Source organism: Colletotrichum phormii (genome assembly GCF_030913505.1).
Source record: "Colletotrichum phormii strain CBS 102054 chromosome Unknown BDP81scaffold_16, whole genome shotgun sequence".
Lineage (NCBI taxonomy): Eukaryota > Fungi > Ascomycota > Sordariomycetes > Glomerellales > Glomerellaceae > Colletotrichum > Colletotrichum phormii.
The window spans coordinates 959,465-973,371 of NW_026851458.1; the positions used below are offsets into that span (position 1 = coordinate 959,465).

The following is a 13,907-nucleotide window of genomic DNA, read 5'->3' on the forward strand; positions in this document are numbered from 1 at the left end:
ATGCCAATTAAACCTTTGTGAACTGATCAAGTCCACCCACACATTTCCTCCTCCAAGTCAAGCGACTTAGATGAGGCAAACGACTGCCATCAAAGTGGCAACGAGAGCAACAAACGAGGCCGGAGCCAGGTTCTGGCCAGCAGCAACGGGAGGAGCCGCCGGGGTGGTCGTGGTCGCAGGCGTAGTCGCGGTGGTGGCAGGGGTGGTCACAACCGCCGTGCTGTTGACGGGGGTCGACGGGACCGACGGGACCGGAACGGGAACCTGCGAGGTAGGGACTGGCGGGACGACAGGCGCGGTGGTCGCAGGAGGAGCGACAGGTGTTCCGGGGGGGGTGTAAGGGGGCTGGCTGGCCGGGGCGGAGGGCGTCACAGTGACAGGGGGAAGCTCGCCGCAGGGAGTGGTGTGGCCCTGGACTTGACCGTCACCGATCTGGCAGAGAGGCACGGGGATCGTGGTCGGGACAACCTGGGGCTGGCCATCGCCGATAATTGTGACGACAGTGGTGACAACCATAGTGGTGCCGACAATCGAGCCAGAGGGAACGGGGGCATCGGCGCCGCAAGCGAGAGCCGAGAGGTGAATGGGCGAACATTGCTCAGCCCAGTGACGGTCGTACAAGTTGTAGAAATCGCCGGAAAGGCAGCGGTAGAAGGTGGTGGAGCCTCCAAGGGCAAGGGAGCCGTTAGAGCAGACGGAGAAACCAGAGCTGTAGATCGCGCCGGCTTGAGCGGGAGGACCGTCGAACTGGAACTGGTAGTTGGCGACGATGGAGCCAATGCGACCCTTGGAGTCGGTCAGGACACCGTCCTTGAGGGTGAGGTCCAGAGAACCTGTGCCCGTACAGGAGCTACGCTTCTGTTGAATTTGTTAGTATGAAATCTCACTTTCTCAATACACTGATGAGGCTCACATCGAGGCTTCGCTTGCCGAGCTCAACAACGGTGAGACCAAAGTTTCCGGTGTAGCTCGTAGAGCAGTCAGCGGGGGCGTTCTCAGAAGGCTTGAGAGCGGCCTGCGGCATGGCCACGGCCAAGGTAGCCATGGCGGCGGGGAGAATGGCGGAGAAGCGCATCTTGTTGACTAGAGATTTTTTTTAATTAGCAAAAGTTTTCTCGTTTTCTCCCTCAGGTCAAGGGTCGTGAGTTTTCATATATTGTGCCGATCCGACAGAGAGGCAGACAAGATCGTGGAGGACCAGCGAGATCGTGAAGCACAAACCACTTCACGAGTGACCGTACAGCTCAAGAAGGACAGGAGTTTCGACGGGAAGTCCGACTGGACTCGGGAAACAGACGGTGAAAATACCCGGGACAGCAAGCGCGGATAAAATCAAGGTTTGATGCCACAAGCCCGTGACGTCGCCCGCCGCTGATGAGTGTAGGGACGACGAGGGATGTGGCACGCTCCGAGATCGCCAAATCAGAGCCAATGACACCGCAAACTGCGCTCGAAGAGGGGGATTGGGGGTCCATCTCGCTGACAACAGAAGGATGGTAATAGAGATCAGCTTACCTGAGTCGAGGTTCTTGTGGTTTGGTGGAAGCGGTGAAGGTTGTTGTGGTAGGTAACTCGCTGGCAGAGTAATGTAGCTCAGATGAGGTGTTGGTGTGGTGGTGAGAAGAGTTTCCAACAACCAAAGTTGATTTACTTTTGCCCAAAGGTGAGGAGGTGGTGAAGGGTAGTCCAGCAAAAGCTCCTGACCCGCTTTGTCCAACAATGCCCTTCGTTCAAGAATCACACAAAAAGGCGGGTACTGCCTGTGTTGGTGCCTTGTGGAAGCACGGGAAGCGTGAGATCGGAAGAGGACCGAGGAAGGAAGAGGAGCTTTGTTTTCGAGTGGTACCTCTCGCCCAATGTTGTGTGAGGTGATCGTCGTCAGTTGTTGCCACGCGGGATGCGTATGAGTGAGTGTCGAAGGGTCGGTAGAAGAAATAAGGTGTTGAAATAGGTTCAGTGAAATAAACGTGGCAGGCTTCCTTGATGGAGGGCAACCCTATTGAGCGAGAGTATGAGCAGGGATGGAGAAGGTGAGCTGAAGAGAGGGAGACCGAGGAGAGGGGAGGGCTGGGGTCCGGTGGTTCATATACAAGAGAGGGAGGGTAGACTTGTGAGTAAGGCCTGGTGGCTAGGGTAGGAAGATAAGCTTCAGCCGTGGGTATTGCGCGTCTTTGACGTCCAGAATGTGGATTTGATGGAGCAAATACCTTAAGCTAAGGAACTTGCAGTAGTGTGTGTATACGTGGTGTAAGTAGCCATGTGTGTTTGTGAAGGCTGGTATTAGTTGTGATCTGATATGCAGAGGCATGCGGCTACTTGCAAACAGCACTTGGAACAAAGCTAATCTGCATGTACATTCCAGGCTGATTACTCTGTACATCAGACCAACAACAACATCACAGCCACCTCACCCACACAATTCACTACATAGCAGCAGTTGAATATTGATTTGCCAGTGCGGATGGGTGGGTGGATGACTGATGGTTGTTGATGTGAATATAGTGGCCCAGGGGTGGTTGGGGAGGTCGCCTCCGGTAGCAGGGCTGGGCTGGAGACACGCCTCGACCAGGACCAGGGTCAGTGCCACAAGCTCAACTGCACTGTCCCGATGCAAAGCCCGTGGATGATTTTGCTGGGCCTGGTGATGTCAGAGATAGAACACAGCTTTCCCTCGTCGAGTCATGGTGAGGGTGCTGTGGTTTTCCCCAAGCAGAGCGATTCGGACGAACCGGGCACTCAAAACAGAGGGGGCTGCTTGTTTTGCTATTTTTGCAACTACTCTATCCTGTACTCGGAGCAACCAAATATGTGATTCGACGAGGCAACGACGAGGGGCCTGGCCTGTAAGACGTCGTAAAGAGCAGAATAATTGATGATTGAGAAACCGAGCATAGAGTGCTGGATTGAATGCGACCACCGGCCTGTCTTGTGCTGAGACAGAAGGCTTGCGCAGCCAACCGCTTGGAGGAGATTTCCCTAGAAGCTGGAGGACCTGTCTCGAATGCAGTGTGGCTTCTGCTGATCAGGTACCACGGCCGAAATGGCCAATGATTGCTGGTGAGGAGCGAAACGCGTGGAATGTTGGACTTGTCGGGCTTGTTTAGTGAGATGCTTGGGCTTCAGGAGCAGACGGCAATTCTGCGTGGTTGTGCATCTGAGAATGGCATCGGTCGATTTTCAGCGGTGCTGGGCACGCGGCGGCGGGGACGGGGAGCAGCGAGGTTCTGCGGGAGCCCGGCACTGCACTGTGTTCCTGGCCTTGGCCTGTTCTTTAGGCTGTCTTGACTTGCCGTGCCGTGGTGCTGGATGTGGACCTCGACCTGCGGTGAGGGGTCGTCGGAAGAGGGGGTGAGCCGGGGTGTGCCCCGATCGATTACCGAGAGGGGGTTGGTGAGGCGGAGGTGATGTTGACGTGGAAGTCGGGATTGGTGGAAGACGTGGAAAGGTGGTGCGGCATCCAAGATCCAGTGAGCTCGCGAGACATGGTGATTTCTCCCCGTTGAGAACTTGAGCATGGAGAATCAGACATGATTGGCAGTTCCGAGGATGGAATGCGTCCCTGGCCTGGGAAAAGAAAAGGGGGCCATGCGTTCCTCAGGCGCAGATTGGTCGCGGACAGTTCGACAGATGCAAAGATGTCTTGATCCCTTGCCTTGGACTGGAGCCTCCTCGTCGTTAGTCGACGGGCAAGAGTCCAGAACAGTGTCACTCTGGTACACTTTTTTCTCCGTTTCTTTTTGGCGCTTGTTTGGTGCAGAACACCAAGAAAGAGTTGGTGTCGTCAAGAGGGAAAAGATTTTCCAGTATGTTCGTTGTCAGGGTAAACGTGCGGTGCTGCCAGCCCAATCCCAACCTGCCAGAGCGTATCTTGGAGCTGTGTATCCTATCCGTACGTGTGTGCGTGTGTACTTCGGACGGATGAAGAAGACCGAGTCGTCGTGGTCATCTCCATGCTTCCAAGTCGAGATTGGTGCGCCGTAGTACTCTGTCTCTCATCCATACCAGCCACAGCCCTGATCCAGATCCCTTCATCTCGACAGCGTGCGACCTCGTCCGAGGTTCTTCTCCGGCGGCATAAATTTGCCAAAAACAGGAATCCTGAGTTCGACTCTGGGGAATCCAATGTCATTTTGGTCAATCCCCCGTTGTTGCGTTTCAGCCGACCCGGTCGCCATGATATCATGGTACGAACATCGGTGAATATCATCATCTGTTAAGACCTGCAGCCGTCCTATCACGGCGTCGTCACCGGGCCGGAGTGGGTGGACCGGAGGCCTTGGATGTCGGCTCGAGGGGGTTTGAGGTTTTTCCTGGCCTTTCCGTCCATCCTCCACTAGTTGAAAACGACCGAAAAAGGAAGCCCCCCAGCGACCATCCCACCCATCTTTCGAGAATCTTTTCCCTTGTGGCGTCTTGAAGGCCCACGGCACCCGCAGCCAAGCGCCGCTCTACAGGGGATGGCGGGCCCTGTCGCATGCGCTGTACCCGTCAAGCAGCTCGCTAAGCACGCCAAGGCTAGGCGCCCTGCATTAGCACCGCCCGCCAGTGTCAGAGCCTGCGTCGATCCGCCCACCCCGAAGTCAGTGACACCTGTTGACTGGTGTTGACTGGTTTGAGGCCGTGCGGCCCATTCTAGGCCATCAAGTGGGTGAGGATAGTACGAGAGGCCAGTCAGTTGTTGGTGTGCCCTGAAGGGTGGTGTAGAGAGAGAGAGAGAGAGAAAGAGAGAGAGAGAGAGGAGAGAGGTGCTCGAAGCCGGCGCGAGTTCTTTTGTTCGGTCCGGGATTCTCAGGCCAGCAACATTCCTCCCTGCCCCTCCCTCCAACGGTGCCATTCGATGCTCCAAGGCCGGAAACCGCCTCCGGAATGACGGATTTCAGCGCTATTCGTCTTTGGTCTAGCATGTGCTCTAGCTTCTGGTAGCTATCGGAGCTCGCGGTTGGGGCGACGGGGACGGGAGCTGCCCGCTAGAGACAAGGCCACACAGTCTTAGGGTTGGGCATGCAGGGGACAGGGGAAAAGCTTGCGAAGCCTCTGGACCTGCTCGGGGCCGCGGGCTCGATTGTTGTTTGACCTGGCTCGAGAGACACCGGGACGGAGAAATCTGAAGCAAGGGAGAGTGTTGGAACTGTGAAGAGATTTGATGGTAGAATGAGGATGTACAAAACCATTGCCACTGTTCAATTGCAATGATTCAGGTCAATGTCCTTTTCCACGAACACAATGTCAAGAGGGATGCCGACTCAGCTGAAGCATGCTGGCACCCGTATCCCTCACCCATCGATATTGGTACGGCAATATTTCAAATCCGGCTGGGGCAGTAGGTATGGCAGCTGTCGCCGCCGCCCGTCGGTGGCTCACGGTACCGAATCCTGGCTTGCGTTGCCTTGGCTGGCCGCCTTGTGTATCGTAGAGGCAACAGGTAGATTGTGCCGGGGAGATGATAGCATCACTTGCTGCCGATGTGCCGGGATGAATAGAGTAAGTTACGTGCGACGGCCGTCTTGTTTTCGCTTGCCTGCTGCTAGCCGCGCTAGGCTAGATGCGCGTCTCCACGTGTAGCACTGGCTTGGCTGCGAACGTTGATGTCGGCGTCCGATCCGGACTTTGAGTTTCTTTGTGCTGTTGGGTGGCTTCAAGTCTACCTTAGCAAGTCGACGGACAGCGACAGACGTCGAAAGCCGTCTCTCGACCGGGCGTGCCAGGTTGGTGAGGTTCAGTTGTTGCTGGGCTGCCCCTCGTTCGCAGGTGGTGCGTTTTTTTTCTACTGCCATCCACTCCGTTGCCAGGGGCCCTAGTGTAAAGTGTTGAGCTGACTGCCAGGTGACGTTTGCTGAGCTGATGAACATCGGATTGTTGGTGGAATCAAGTTTGTCTGCAGTCAGGAGTGAATTGGGACGAATCCAATATGCGCATGCACGCGGCTGAATTTGACTTCTCAGTCCGATTACTCCTAGAGTCCTTCCAGCCCGGGGCATCGTCAATGGGAAGGAAGGCATGCCCGAGTGTCCAGCACTGCACCTGCCGCCCTCTGCGGAGGATAAGAATTCCCCGGTGATATGCCGGGGGCGGATAGCTGATAGGCCCACTGCGGCACTGCGGCTCCCAATCGGCGGCCTTGGCCCACCAGAGTGGATGGCTTGGCACAGCAACCTCCGACTTCACCTCAACTTCGCCAACCTCGAGTCCTCAACTGTGCGAAGCATCTGACCAAGTGTACCGAACAAAGTCTGCGATTCAATCAGTTGGTTTGTATTAATACAACGGGTACGTTACAGATAGAGTGAAACATGATGGTAAACCCGTTGCCCCGTAAACAAACCACGAGTAAACAACCAACTTTGGACGCTGACTGAGGTTCCTTAAAGTGAATATTCTTGCGACGAGAGCTAGCGATTTTCACACAAAAGCCTTCTATAATTGTTTGGAAGTATAAGGGTTTATGTCTCTCGAGATCTTCCCAAAGTCGTATTTCTCCTGCCGGGTTGGAAATTCCTAGAAGGGTATCACTATTTTCGCAAGTAGGTCAGCGTGGTTAGAAACCTCGTGGTGGCCACGCTAGAACATTTCCTGATTCTTCTGTTTTTAACAAATGACCATCTATCACACCATACTAGAGTTTCGTCGAATTCACTCGTAACATTAGGACGGCTGATGTCATAAATCGATATATAAGAGGGGGTTGAAGAAGGAGTGGCAAATGGACAACTTGAGAAGCATCCCGACAAGTTGGCTGGATTAATCAGACCGTACGGACAAGGTTTTGATAAATATATCCTCACTTCAATGCTGCCCGTAAGTTTGAGGCGGCAAGGCAGGCTGTTCGCATGAGGGCTGCTTGATTGGGATTGAGGGCGGGCCGATACATCGCAGGGTGCTTGGGATGGCAGGAAGAAGACCGCCCGATAGAGCTATAGGGGACGGAGCGCGACAATTAATCAACAACAAATACCGGGCCATATGGCTGAGAGGTCTTGAGGTCGTGAAGTGCTGGCTGGGACAGTGATGCTCCTGTTCCTTCCAGGATTCCGGCTTTCAAGCCCCGGTCGGTCCATCTTTTTTTTTTCTTTTTTCCCAACTTTCCTTTTTGTTTCCCCTCACTTGCCAAACTTCCTTTCTCTTACCTTCCCACTTTTGAAGTAGATTGTATTTCTTCGACTGAAGGAACAATTCAGCGCAATGCAGGGCCAGGAAAACAGTTTCGTCGCTACAATGCGCCAGGTAACCGGTATTCCTCACGTGACCGGCCGTCTGCTTGGTCTTCGGCGTCGATGGTAAGAGTCATTCCAGATATCCATGTGGTCTTTTGAAGACAGTTTTGCGTTACTCAACACCACCGCATACTCTGCTATGCTTACAGGATGGAGGCCTTACCTTGACTTGCAAGAGTACCCTTTCACAATGTAAGGTCCTTAACTCATTCTAAAGCCTCTCAGAGGTCCTCTGGCTTGCAACAGAGAAAGACCGTATCAGATCGTGTAGCCTTGGCTTTTGAGAATATCATTCTACGTTGATGTTGAGTATGAGATAAGATTTGACGGTAACTGCCCGAGACACGATCACCGAAGAGAACCACGAAGGCCTCGTTGTCACGTTTGAAGCTGGAGGTGACCTTATTCGAGGACTTTTCTTGTGGTATTTAGAAAGACTAGAGGGTGACGTCTCACAACCCACTACCCGTCCCCAACTATCCGTCGTCCGTTGTCCACAGTCCGTCATCCGTTCTTCATTATCATCTGGTAGGCGCTACTATCCCGTCGTGTGCTATCCCATTGCGCTCGTCACCTTGCGCTCATCCCTTTATGGGACCAAGAGCTATTAGGAGAAGCCATCTCTCCCGGCTCCGAATGTTCAGCTCGCATGAGACGTGGCTTCCAATAGTACTCAGGGCCGCGAGGCCGAGAAGGTCGGATTTGAGCCGGAAAAGGACTGTCAGATCACAAAACTGTCAGCTCCAAGCTACCGGATACAAGGGGTAAGGGATAAAAGGAGGGATCAAATCAACTTCGTACCTCAAATCTGCACCTCCTCGAAGCCCCACTGGTTCCATTTCTCATCGTCAACGGCCAACGGGTCTTGACCGTGACCGCCGGCGAGAATGAGCAGACGAATCCACTCACTCGCCAGCTGAACACTGTCAGCGCCGTTGGCAGGCATCTCCAACTTGCCGCCATACCATCCACGGATCAAGCGTCTTCCGGCACCCTGGACTGCCGCCTCGGTATTGTCGCGAATAAACTGGCGGAAGCCAAAGAAGCTGGAGAGGTTTGCCTTCACCTGTGGGTTGTTCTTGAGGTGAGCATATCGGGAGATGGGGTCGAAGATGATGAGCTCCAGGCCGTCGGCGTACTTGTGAAGTACAATAGCGAAGCCGAGACGAGGGCAGAGCGAGGACTAGACGCCCTGCTGGGTCTCGGTGCCAGAGACCTCGTCGACAGAAGGGATTGCGCCCCAAGGACGGCCGAACCAGGGGGTCGCGAGGACAATGGACAGGACCTTTCCAGACTGGAAGGCTTTGATGGCTTGCGTCATTGCGTTTTCGACCGTGAAGCAGTATAGAGACTGGCCACCGGAAGGGATCGACCACTGGCGACGCTCCATGGGGCTGCGGAAGTTCGAGACGGGGGCGAGAATCAAGTTCCACTTGCTGTCGGGCTGGTAGTTGATAAGAGCGAGCGAACAGAGAAAGGCGCGGGTGTCGAGGGGGAGGGTGGCCTTGCTGGGAATCATGGGCATGTTGCCAGGGGTCTGGGGCGTCTTGCCGAAGAGGACGCTTCGAAGCTCCGGCGTGGCGATCAGGGCGAGTTCGTGCGGGTCGAAGTGAGTAGGAGGCCAGAGCTTGTTGTCCGCGGGGCCGGCGACGCTGGTGCTGTGAAACTGAGCCGTGAGGGCACCCATCTCGTTGGGACGGGCCGAGAGGGACATAGCCTTAATGGGAGGAAGACCCGCGAATAGGTCCTTGACGTAAATCCAAGTGTCAACGGCCATGTTAAGATCGGTCTTGGGCCAGTCACCCGAGTCGCCGCGACGGGCGCGGACGAAGACTTCGTCGATATCCTTGAGTGCTTCGCCACTGAGTTCGCCTCTGGTCTTGAGCTCAGCCGCGACGGTTGTGTAGAACGCAGAATGGCCACGAAGGTTTCCGTAGAGGTCAGCTCTATCGACGAGAGTCTGGAAGACGCGCAGAAGGCAAGCTTCAGCCTCTCTGGTCATGTCGATCATGTCGGTGACATTGCTGTTGGCCCAGGCCCACTCGCTTCCGAAGAATGCTGCCAAGACGAGGTGGACGGTCTCTCTGTCGGGAAACAGCGGGCCATGGGGGAATTCGAAGCCCCTCTGCATGAGGATTTTCTTGGGACCTTTTTCGTTGCCCATGATTGCGCGACTGGATGTTGCTTTTGCTGAGCTTGGTATGTTGTCGACGTCAGGGACTTCGAGATGAGAGAATTGGTCGACTCTGTGGATAGGATGAGTGAGAAGGTAAGGCAAAAAATATATCGAGGAAAGAAAGTCGATGGATTGTTGAAGAGGAGTGGTTCAGGTAGCAGGTAGGTAAGGTGATGAGTGAGTTGCCGGGTGAGGACTAGGGCAAGGTAAGCGGAGGGGTAGGGACGTCAAAAGGTGAGGTGAATTTGCCGTTACCTGGGGTGAGGTGAGTTGATCAGTCGGAGGAAGGAGCAAGGGGATCGAGGATTATCGTAGCTTCCGCACAAGGCCGTCCCCGTCTCGACGTTTATTCCTATGGGCCCGACATCCATCTAAGAGGACCTTATACATGCCTTAAGGTCTGTAAGGTAGGGCACCGTAGAGTAGAAAGGAGCACCCAGAGTCTCAGCATCTCAATGTTTTGAAAAAGGCAAGTTTCCAGCCTGCAATTTCCCTCTGTTCACTCTATCTAACAAATTGGATAACATAGGACTGATCATCCGTAGCATGTTATGAGGTGATCCAGACTTTACCTTCACAGAACCGGGGCATATATAAACAGAATCGAGGCAAGGCAAGTGAAACTGAGATGCTCGTCACCTTATTTTGACCACAAGAAAAGTAGATATGTAAAAAAAAAAGAAAAAAAGAATGGACCGACCGAGGTTTGAAGGCCGGAATCCTGGAAGGAACAGGAGCATCACTGTCCCAGCCAGCACTTCACGACCCCTCGGCCATGTGGCCCGGGACTTGTTGTTGAAGACTGAGCTTGATTTACTCCTCATAAGGGTCGTAGGCGGTGAAAGTGGAAGCTCTACCTCAGGCACATCCCAGGTGGCTAGGATGGATGGCTAAGGTGGATAGTGAATATGCTTCAGGTAGATAGTAAAAATCTAAAGCATCATAAACAACTGAAATTTTTTTAAAAAAAAAGAAAAGAAAAATAATGGACCACCCGAGATTTGAAGGCCAGAGTCCTGGAAGGAACAGGAGCATCACTGTCCCAGCCAGCACTTCATGACCCCTCGGCTATGTAGCCCGGTGCTTGTTGTTGAGGATTGAGCATGATTCACTCCTCATAAGGGGTGCGGGCGGTGGACGGCGTAGCTCTACCTGAGGCATCGCAAGTGGGAGTGCGCCGGGAGTGCGCCGTGAGGCATCGTAGGAACCCGGGTGAGTGAATCACTCGTTCACCAGGTGACCAGTCAAGCCATTGGATCCAACAGGGTACCCGTCGTTGTGCTGGCACGTTCTCCAGACTCATCACACGTATACAGGGGATAAAGTGGCAGATTGAAATGCTCTGAGTTGCTGAATTCGACTTGTGCTTTTTGTGACCAAAGACGCATGCATCTATGAAGAGTGATGGAGCTCTATCTGACCCCAATGCAAATCCTTTCTTCATTACGTCGTCCGTTATCCCCACCACATCCAACGTATCCCAAACCTGTCGATTTACATAATGACCTCGTTTGAAACGTCCTAGATGATTGTCAGTAACATGAAAGACTGTCGGTAGTTGGGGTAGACTTACTCTCTTCAGCTCCTTGAAGGGCAGGCACACGCAGTTCTGTACGCGGACCTCATCGCCGACACCGCAGTCCTTACCCAGGATGGTAATGCTCTGGACCTTGACACCGTTCTTGATGATGCTCGTCGTGTGGCTACCGACAGGGGTAGGGGTACCCTCAACACGGGCCCAAGCACCGACGCGGCTGCCCCAGCCGATGATAGAGTACAGAACGCACGAGTCGTGCTTGATCTCGGAGTCCTCGAGGACGACGGACTCCTTGATGCGGGCACCCGGGCCAACGTGGACGCGGGGTCCAATGGAGACGTTGGGGCCCAGCTTGGCGGTGGGGTCGACGGTGGCAGTAGGATGGATGAAGACCGGAGGGATGATGTTGGCGCTGGGCTGGGCGAGCTCCTTGGAGCCGTTCTGCCAGGCCTTCTGCAGGTACAGGGCGTTGGCAGGGACAGCTGAGCCAGCCGTCTTGATCTGGCGCCAGAAGTCCTTGGTCTCATACACGAAGAAGTGCTTGGTGTCGGCGAGGTCACCGAGGATATCCTGCTCGAGGCGAATGACCTCGTTCTTGCGCTCCTCATCATCGTCGGTGATAATGAAGCTGTTCTCGAGGTTCTCGGAGCTCGGGTAAGAGACGAGGCGCGAGGGACGATCGGTGCGGCGCTTGATGGCGGTCTTGATGGAGGGGAAGATGGCATCGGTAGAGAAGAGGTATACACCGCAGTTGATCAGGTTGCTGATTTGCGACTCGGGCTTCTCGACGTAGTGAAGGACACGGCGGGTGTGGGCGTCGCTGACAATGCAACCGAAGTTGGTGGCGGCTTCATTAGAGACGCGCGTACCCAGAATGACGGCCTCGGCGTTCTTGTCGTGGAAGAGCTGGAGCATCTCGGGGAGAGGGAAGGAGCAGCAGACGTCGGCGTTCAGGACGAAGAGGCGCTCAGGGTGGCCCTTGAGAATCGCATCGCGGAAGTGGTAGAGACCACCTGCAGTGCCGAGGGCCTCATACTCGCGGAGGTACTTGATGGAGAGGTTGGGAAATTCGTGGGAGGCGTCCTTGATAAAGTCGCGGAAGACGGACTCGTCGTAGTAGCCGATAATGAGGACCTCGGTGATCTCCTTGCCAGGGACTCGCTCGATGGCAGCCAGGTTGTGCCAGATGATGGGGTGTCCAGCGACTTCGAAGAGGGGCTTGGGGACGTCGAGAGAAAGAGGACGGAATCGAGTTCCTCTGGAGGGGCCTCCGACCTGAAGTTTTGAAGGTTCTGGTTAGCTTGCGACTGTTTGCAGAGGACAATGAGCTTTGACGAGCTTTGACGAGCTTTGTGAGGGAGGGGGGAATCAAGGCGGGGTTTTGAGATTTTGGAGATGCACGCGCCGCACAATAAAGTGACGCGCAAAACACCATAAAGCAGATGGTCTTACCAGAATGACGGCCTTGGTGGCACCCTCTCTGGGTGCCTTTCCACGGTAGGGGACTTGCAGCGACATTGTTTGAGTGGGATGGGTATCTCTGGTTGTGGTGGTGAGAAAGGGAAGGGAAGGAAGGCTTAGATAGAGGTCGAGATACCCGATATGGAGTCGAGTAGCTGAGGTGGGAATTGAAGACGCTATTTGCAACGTCACCGCTTCGTGAGTTTTAGAAGGGGGTCCCCCTGAGAAAGTGTTCACCCAACCTTGTGAGGTCCCAAGAATAAATCCAGAGCAGGCAATGCATGTGTTGGCAGGGGTCTAACGAGGCAGGAGGGTCACCAGGTGGCTCGTGTCGTTTCTAGATGTGGCTGCGGGGGCTTTCTGGTGTTATCGTGAGACTTTGTGAGGCACCTGTTTTACCTGTCAAGAGGTGTACCTGTTTACTGCGGAGGACCCTTTGCGGGGTGGAATGGATTCCCTTGCGTGGCAGGAAGGAGCCTCCCGCCAGGTGGTCTCCAAGCTACCGATAAGCAATAGTCCGTACCTCCTAGGTTCCATCCACTATTAAGGTACCTTATTGCTGCGTACCTTAGGTAGACAGTGGCCCAGGACCACATGCGACAAACTCAACGTCTCATTCGTGTCCCTTTGAGAAGCCAAACATTTCTTTTTCGGAGCAATTCCTTTTTGTCTACCATTCAAGCCAGATTTATGGAAGCGCTCCTAATGGACATCTTGTGGAAGATAAGGCAGGCTATCTGCTTGGAGTTTGAAGAGACGGGGAGCTGAAAGGCTGCTGTAGATGATTCATCTGCAACTCTCAGATACCATGGCATGGTAAGACAGCATCGGCGACCGATTGGGGTGGAATCTGAAATCATGTAAGAGGTTGCAGGTACCTTGCAGGAAGCTTCTCCAATTGGCATCGATGAAATCAATTTACGCGTCGGTACCTGAGCGTGTCGAAGACGTGTAAAGCAGGCTGCACACGCGACAATGTGGTGCCTGGAAGGTGAGTAGTGACTTGGTTGACCAGGTGAAGATGCACTCATCTTGGGCAAAATCTAGCAGGCAGCTGTGCATCTCAGACAGCTTGAGAAAGTACCAAGTCGCGTCTCTGATACCTTCGCAGGGGATCGCCGGAGCCAAGCTCCACTGCCAGCCATTCTCTTCGAATCTTGCGCCCCTGAGGTCCCTGACATCCCTGCCTGCTGGGAGACTGACGATGCACCTCGTTCGCTCCAGTTCCCAATGATCCATGATAGTAGCTACCTCACCTCACAAGCGACATGGTGAGATATCACCAGCATTACGGCGATGGAAATATCGGAAAATGTGTCAAAGTTTTTTCCAAGTAATTAAAATAACATACTGATACTTTTCATGATTATTATCGCCTTTTGTTGCTCCCAAACCCAACAGTGGGCTGCACCATCTCATGTCCCTCCTAACACTAACAACCACTTTAATGAGAGCTCCAGGAGAGCGGGACTTGTGGTTGCTCAGGTCACCCAAACGAGGAAAGAGCTCTTAAAGCTTTGAA

At 54.1% G+C, this 13,907-nt stretch overlaps 3 protein-coding genes across 3 annotated transcripts; all 3 read right to left on the minus strand.

Annotated features, from left to right (window-relative positions):
* Nucleotides 1-66: 66 nt before the first annotated feature.
* On the minus strand, nt 67-1,045 carry BDP81DRAFT_463166 (uncharacterized protein; the record flags this gene model as incomplete). Its single annotated transcript, XM_060593985.1, has 2 exons — nt 67-858; nt 914-1,045. 2 exons carry the CDS (start codon nt 1,043-1,045, stop codon nt 67-69), a joined length of 924 nt encoding a protein of 307 aa, XP_060442696.1.
* Nucleotides 1,046-7,955: 6,910 nt separating this feature from the next.
* On the minus strand, nt 7,956-9,213 carry BDP81DRAFT_494551 (uncharacterized protein; the record flags this gene model as incomplete). Its single annotated transcript, XM_060595388.1, has 3 exons — nt 7,956-8,394; nt 8,428-8,505; nt 8,545-9,213. 3 exons carry the CDS (start codon nt 9,211-9,213, stop codon nt 8,014-8,016), a joined length of 1,128 nt encoding a protein of 375 aa, XP_060442697.1. The 3' UTR covers nt 7,956-8,013.
* Nucleotides 9,214-10,881: 1,668 nt separating this feature from the next.
* Nucleotides 10,882-12,442, minus strand: BDP81DRAFT_325916 (nucleotidyl transferase; the record flags this gene model as incomplete). Its single annotated transcript, XM_060585018.1, has 3 exons — nt 10,882-10,908; nt 10,961-12,199; nt 12,377-12,442. 3 exons carry the CDS (start codon nt 12,440-12,442, stop codon nt 10,882-10,884), a joined length of 1,332 nt encoding a protein of 443 aa, XP_060442698.1.
* Between the last annotated feature and the right edge of the window lie 1,465 nt (nt 12,443-13,907).